Source organism: Propithecus coquereli, unplaced genomic scaffold (genome assembly GCF_000956105.1).
Source record: "Propithecus coquereli isolate 6110/MARCELLA unplaced genomic scaffold, Pcoq_1.0 Scaffold16, whole genome shotgun sequence".
In the NCBI taxonomy this organism is placed as follows: domain Eukaryota; kingdom Metazoa; phylum Chordata; class Mammalia; order Primates; family Indriidae; genus Propithecus; species Propithecus coquereli.
The window spans coordinates 6,495,161-6,500,070 of record NW_012140524.1 but is presented as its reverse complement, the minus strand read 5'-3'; the positions used below and the strand labels follow the sequence as shown (position 1 = coordinate 6,500,070).

Here is a 4,910-nt window from a genome sequence, read left to right as displayed (position 1 = left end):
CAACAACTTAATGCAAGATGGGATCCTGGGTGGGATCAGGAACAGGAAAAGGCCATTAGTGGAAAAGCTGGTGAAATTCCAACGAAGGCTGGAATTTAGTCAATAGAAATGTACAATTGGTAACTTCTTAGTTTAGACAAATGTCCCATACATGTCCCATGAGATGGAAATAATAGGGGAAAAGGGAGGAGGGGAACTCTCTGTATTGCCTTTACAACTCTTTTGTACATCAAAACTTATTCCAATGTTTAAAGTTTATCTTTTAAAAATAGGGAATATTTGATCATTTATGGAATTTTACTCACTTAAGATAAAGCCACTGTGCTTCTGTTAATATTAATCTGATTGACTATGTGGTTTCTATTGAAAAATAGCTGTCTATTGGGTTTTAAATAACCTCTTGGAAATTGCTTATGTGCTAAAACTGTCCTCTATTCATAAGTGAGGCAATGTGACACAGTTCAAAGAACATGTCACTGTACGATTCTGTGTACTTGGGTGAATCATTTTAACCTCTTTGGAACTTTGGTGCTTTTCATCCAAAAAATGAGAGGAGTTGTCCTAGATTTACGTTTAATTAGCTACCAGCTCTAAAATGTTATGATTCACTTGGACAAATCATAGCACGAGTATGAAAAACAAAAATCTTTTAAAAATAATTTGAGAATATCATTGGTCTGGCTGAGGCAAGAGGAACTGAGGTGCAGCTGGACTTGTTGACAGGCTATTGTTTCTTCACCTTATCTAAAAAGTGACAATAAGGGAGGGTGCTCTGGAAACTTGGCAGAGGAGTCTGGAAATGCTTGGATGGTGGTTCTGGGAGGCAAATTTATGAAACAGCACAAAGGCCAACAGGATCAGGGGAAATACATTCAGGCAGAGAATGGTCTCAGGCAAGAGGTGCAAGGACAAGCTGTGAGGAAGGATGAGGCATTTGGGACAACACCGTGCGCTCCTGGCTGTTAAGCAATATGAAGATCACGGCAGAGACAAGCGCAACTCAGGGAATTCTCCTCTGGGGCTCTCACGGGAGGGGCTCAACCATCATGGGAGAAGAGTCAGAGCTTTAAGGTTAAAGGGAACCCTGAGTCCTCAATAGGAAAGGACCCTCCTTTCCAATGATGAGTGTACTAAAACAAATGGTTTTGCCTTAAACTGGAGGTAGAAAATGAGAGCAAACTAGCAAGGATAATGACCTAAAGTACTGGATTACAGGAAAAGCCAGCCTTCCACCAGAGGGGTAGAGTGCCTGAAAGAATGATTCATACTTGGAACCTGTGCCCAGTGAATCACATGAGACCAAGTATCTGCATATAATTACCTAGAACGTTCAGAGCTGTTACCCCAGGGTTCACATACTCTAAAATAATCTTTGCACTTTACAACAACTCATCTCACTGGAAAAGAGGAAGAGAGGAAAGGCAGCCACAAACCCTGAATGTTTATCTTTGAAAGATTAATTCTTCCTGACCGACAGAGGAACGGGTGCCCAGGCTCATGGCAGTGAAATGTGGGCGCCGCTGGGAACCAAATTTTATCACATGACCCCAGGGAAAGTTTAGGTGTCTCATCCAAAAGCATCTAATGGCTATTTTGGGGGGAGGTATACTAAGGACAAAGCACTATGCCTGGGAAACACAAAAAGAATAAAATAAAACCCTGCCCTTGAAGAGCCTATAACATAAGGGTAGAGTCAAATACATTTAATGGGAATACATTATGCCTTTCTATTATAAGTTAACTATTATTTATATAATGACTTGAAACACTTTTATATTCATTCTCTGCAGAGATTTCAAGGCTCACAAAACCTCATACGGCAGGCACTGTTCTTATTATTATCCACCTCTTCTCCCACCAACCAATGACAGATGTCCCCTGAGGCTCAAAGCAGTTAGGTGACCTACTTAAGATGGCACAGCCAGCAAGCAGTACAGTCAGAACCTGAACCTCATGCTTTTTCCTGTTACAAAAACAGGCTTGTTGTCCCAGTTTGCTTTAGAACTTTTCTCTTTGTCTTTAATGCCCTTCGGGTCACAAAGGTGTGCGTAGCTGTGGATTTGGTTTTATTTACCATCCCTACCCTGAACTCAGTGTGCCTCTTCCACCTGGGGAACAGTGCTTTTTCTTTAGTTGTTCAAAATCCTCACTCATATCTCTTGACATGTTGCCTCTCTCCCGTTCTCTCTAGTCTCTTCTAGAATTCACTGGATATCTTCTCAGTCTATCCTCTAAGCTTTTCATGACTCATCCATATTTTCCTTCTTTGTATCTCTCTGTGCTGCATCTGGGTGATTTCCTCAGATCTCTTCTCCAAAGCACTAATTCTCTCCTCATCTTTATACAATATGCTAGTTTACGCTTTTCAGACTCTACCTGTCCTTTATTCATTAATATTGTCTGTTCTTCCATTAGGGTTTCTCTACCCTCTTTTAACTTTTAGATCATTTGACATACGCTTATTGCACTGTCTCTGGCAGGATGTTCTTTCATACAAGAAGCCCACTTGTCACAACTGCTGGCTAGTTTTACTGTAAGTCCATCCTCAATGAAGATTGTTTATTTCAAGAAGATCTCACTTGCCCACGGTTAGGGGAGTGTCCCCACTCAGTAGTTTTCTGGGTGTTTTGAATGGGCATTTTATCATCCACATCCTATTTTATGCTAATTTATCCACTTGGGGAGAAATTTGGATCTCTTATCCAAAGTGGCCAGTTTAACTCAAAAGACATTTAATTGTGCATGTCACTTTCTCTGCAAGGTTCTGAGTTTAGGAAAAATGAAATAAATAAAATATTCTTATAATGAGGTATTGTATATAAAGTGCTTATCACAGAAAGTAAAACGTGGTAGACATTTGCCAAATGCCAAATATCTCCCCTTTTCAGTGCAGTAAGAAGCACATTGACTTGGGCATGTGGCTCCGAAGAATCCCTTCGACTCTCCACAGTCTTTTATCCTTTATTAAAGCTGCTTTTCACCATTGTGGAAATTAAAACTTACACAGTTTTCAAGATAAATATTTTTTTTGAAATTATTTTATTATTATAAGTGCACACAAATTATGAAATTGATCTGAGCAAGCTTTTAATTACTGGTTTTAGCCTTCTATGATTCTCTACAGAGTCCATTAATTCTTCTTTTGTAACAGTTGAGTTATTAATATAAGCAATCTCCTACTTGGACCAATTTCAAAGTTGAGGAGATTATCAAGCTACCCTAAAATTATACTTGAAAGGAATTCTAAGACAATTGTTAGTTATTACACACCATCCAAAGTGCTATTTTCAAAGATAAGCTAAGCTAACACACCACTGTCACTCTCCTAGGGATTTTACGAAGATAAACTAAAGAGCTGAAAATGAAACACTGTAACATTTATAATATAGCTGTCACAGAAATATGTAAATAAGTATCATTTGACTGCATTTACTGCCTTGAAAAGCAGCCTTTCATAGTTAATTAACAAGATTTCCCTTCAACAGATAGACTATTATCCAACAAAACAAAAACTAAAACTATTCTTTCACTGTCAATCCATTATTGTGTAAAAGAAAAAAAATGGGGAAATTTTTTGAAAGAATTTTCAGTGAATATATTTATATTTGAAAGTTTCACAATGAATAAAGTTTCAGCATTACTTAAGATGCAAAACTAATGCTCCCTCTTAGCTCACACAATAAAAATTATGTTTATTTCTTACCTCTGAACTTCTTGGGAGGGTTGGCAAGGTCCCCGGCCTCTGGGTGCACCACGCATCTGTCATCCACTAACCTAGAAAGAAATGCACGTTTACATTGTTAACTTCATCATATTCATAAAGCGTAGACTGCACATGGATACTCCACAAATATCTACTAAAAGTTTTAATACTATTCTTCACTAAGAAACTTTTTAATAATCATGGATTTATAAAAAGATTTGGTTGTAGAGATATTAATTAAAGCAAGGCTTATGAAACTGAAAAACAGGAAACATTATTAAGTGGTAGGAAACTAGTTAGATAAATCATGATATGGACAAACCACGGAACACTGTAGAGTTATTTAAAACTCTATTAAATGAAATGTACTGGCCTGCAAAATGTTCATAATATTTTTTGAATATAAGAGGTAACCAATCAATAAGATATTGTATATGCCTAAACACATACTCACACACCTCTACACATATACATACAAGGAATGGAACACGGATAGTAAAATAGTTAGGAGGATTAAATGACTTGATGTTTTTAAAGTACCTAGTACAGTTTCTGGAAATTTCTGTTTAGTTGATAAGTAAAATCAAGAACCTTGGCTGTCCCATCCCTCACCATACTCTCTACTTCTAGAAGAGTGGCTGACACATAGCAAGTGCTCAACAAATATTAGTCAAATGACTAAATTGCCTTTATAGTTACAAAGACATGCTTAAACTCTATTGAAATATTTATAAGAAGCCAATTTTCAGGACAATTCCAAGACAGAGAAGCTAAATCTCTGAACTCACAGCCAGGGAACATGAATCTCCCATTCAAAGAGAAAGATCTAACTACCAGAGATTTACTAATGTTCGTTTCTCCATTGACTAAGTAGTGGGAGTAACAAGGTTTTTTCGAGAATATTGAGAGAATGCATGTGAATTAATTACATGTATTTGAATTCATTTAAAGGGAGATGCCCAAGTTGTGCCTTTCTGTTTGTTTTTTTTTTTTAAAGTATCAACCAGACTCACTAGCATGCACCAACTCCAGGACAGGATAAACCCTCTGAACTAGGATGATCAACCAAATCAAAATGAAACTTTTGGTTCCTGGTTTGTCTAGTTACTCGAAGCAGACACTTCCTAAATCACCAGATATTTCTATGAGATCCAATTTCCACAAAACAAAATGCTAATTTTGTCAGCAAAAAAAAAGCAATACAGTC

General features: G+C 37.3%; 1 protein-coding gene across 1 annotated transcript in view; it reads right to left on the bottom strand.

The window, feature by feature from the left end:
* The window catches only part of ITPR2 (inositol 1,4,5-trisphosphate receptor, type 2), a 505,193-nt gene that overhangs the window by 447,844 nt on the left and 52,439 nt on the right, over positions 1-4,910 (bottom strand). Inside the window, exon 2 of the mRNA XM_012641030.1 lies at positions 3,704-3,774. Within this exon, the coding sequence (XP_012496484.1) occupies positions 3,704-3,774 (71 nt within the window). The remainder of the gene's footprint in view (positions 1-3,703; positions 3,775-4,910) is intronic.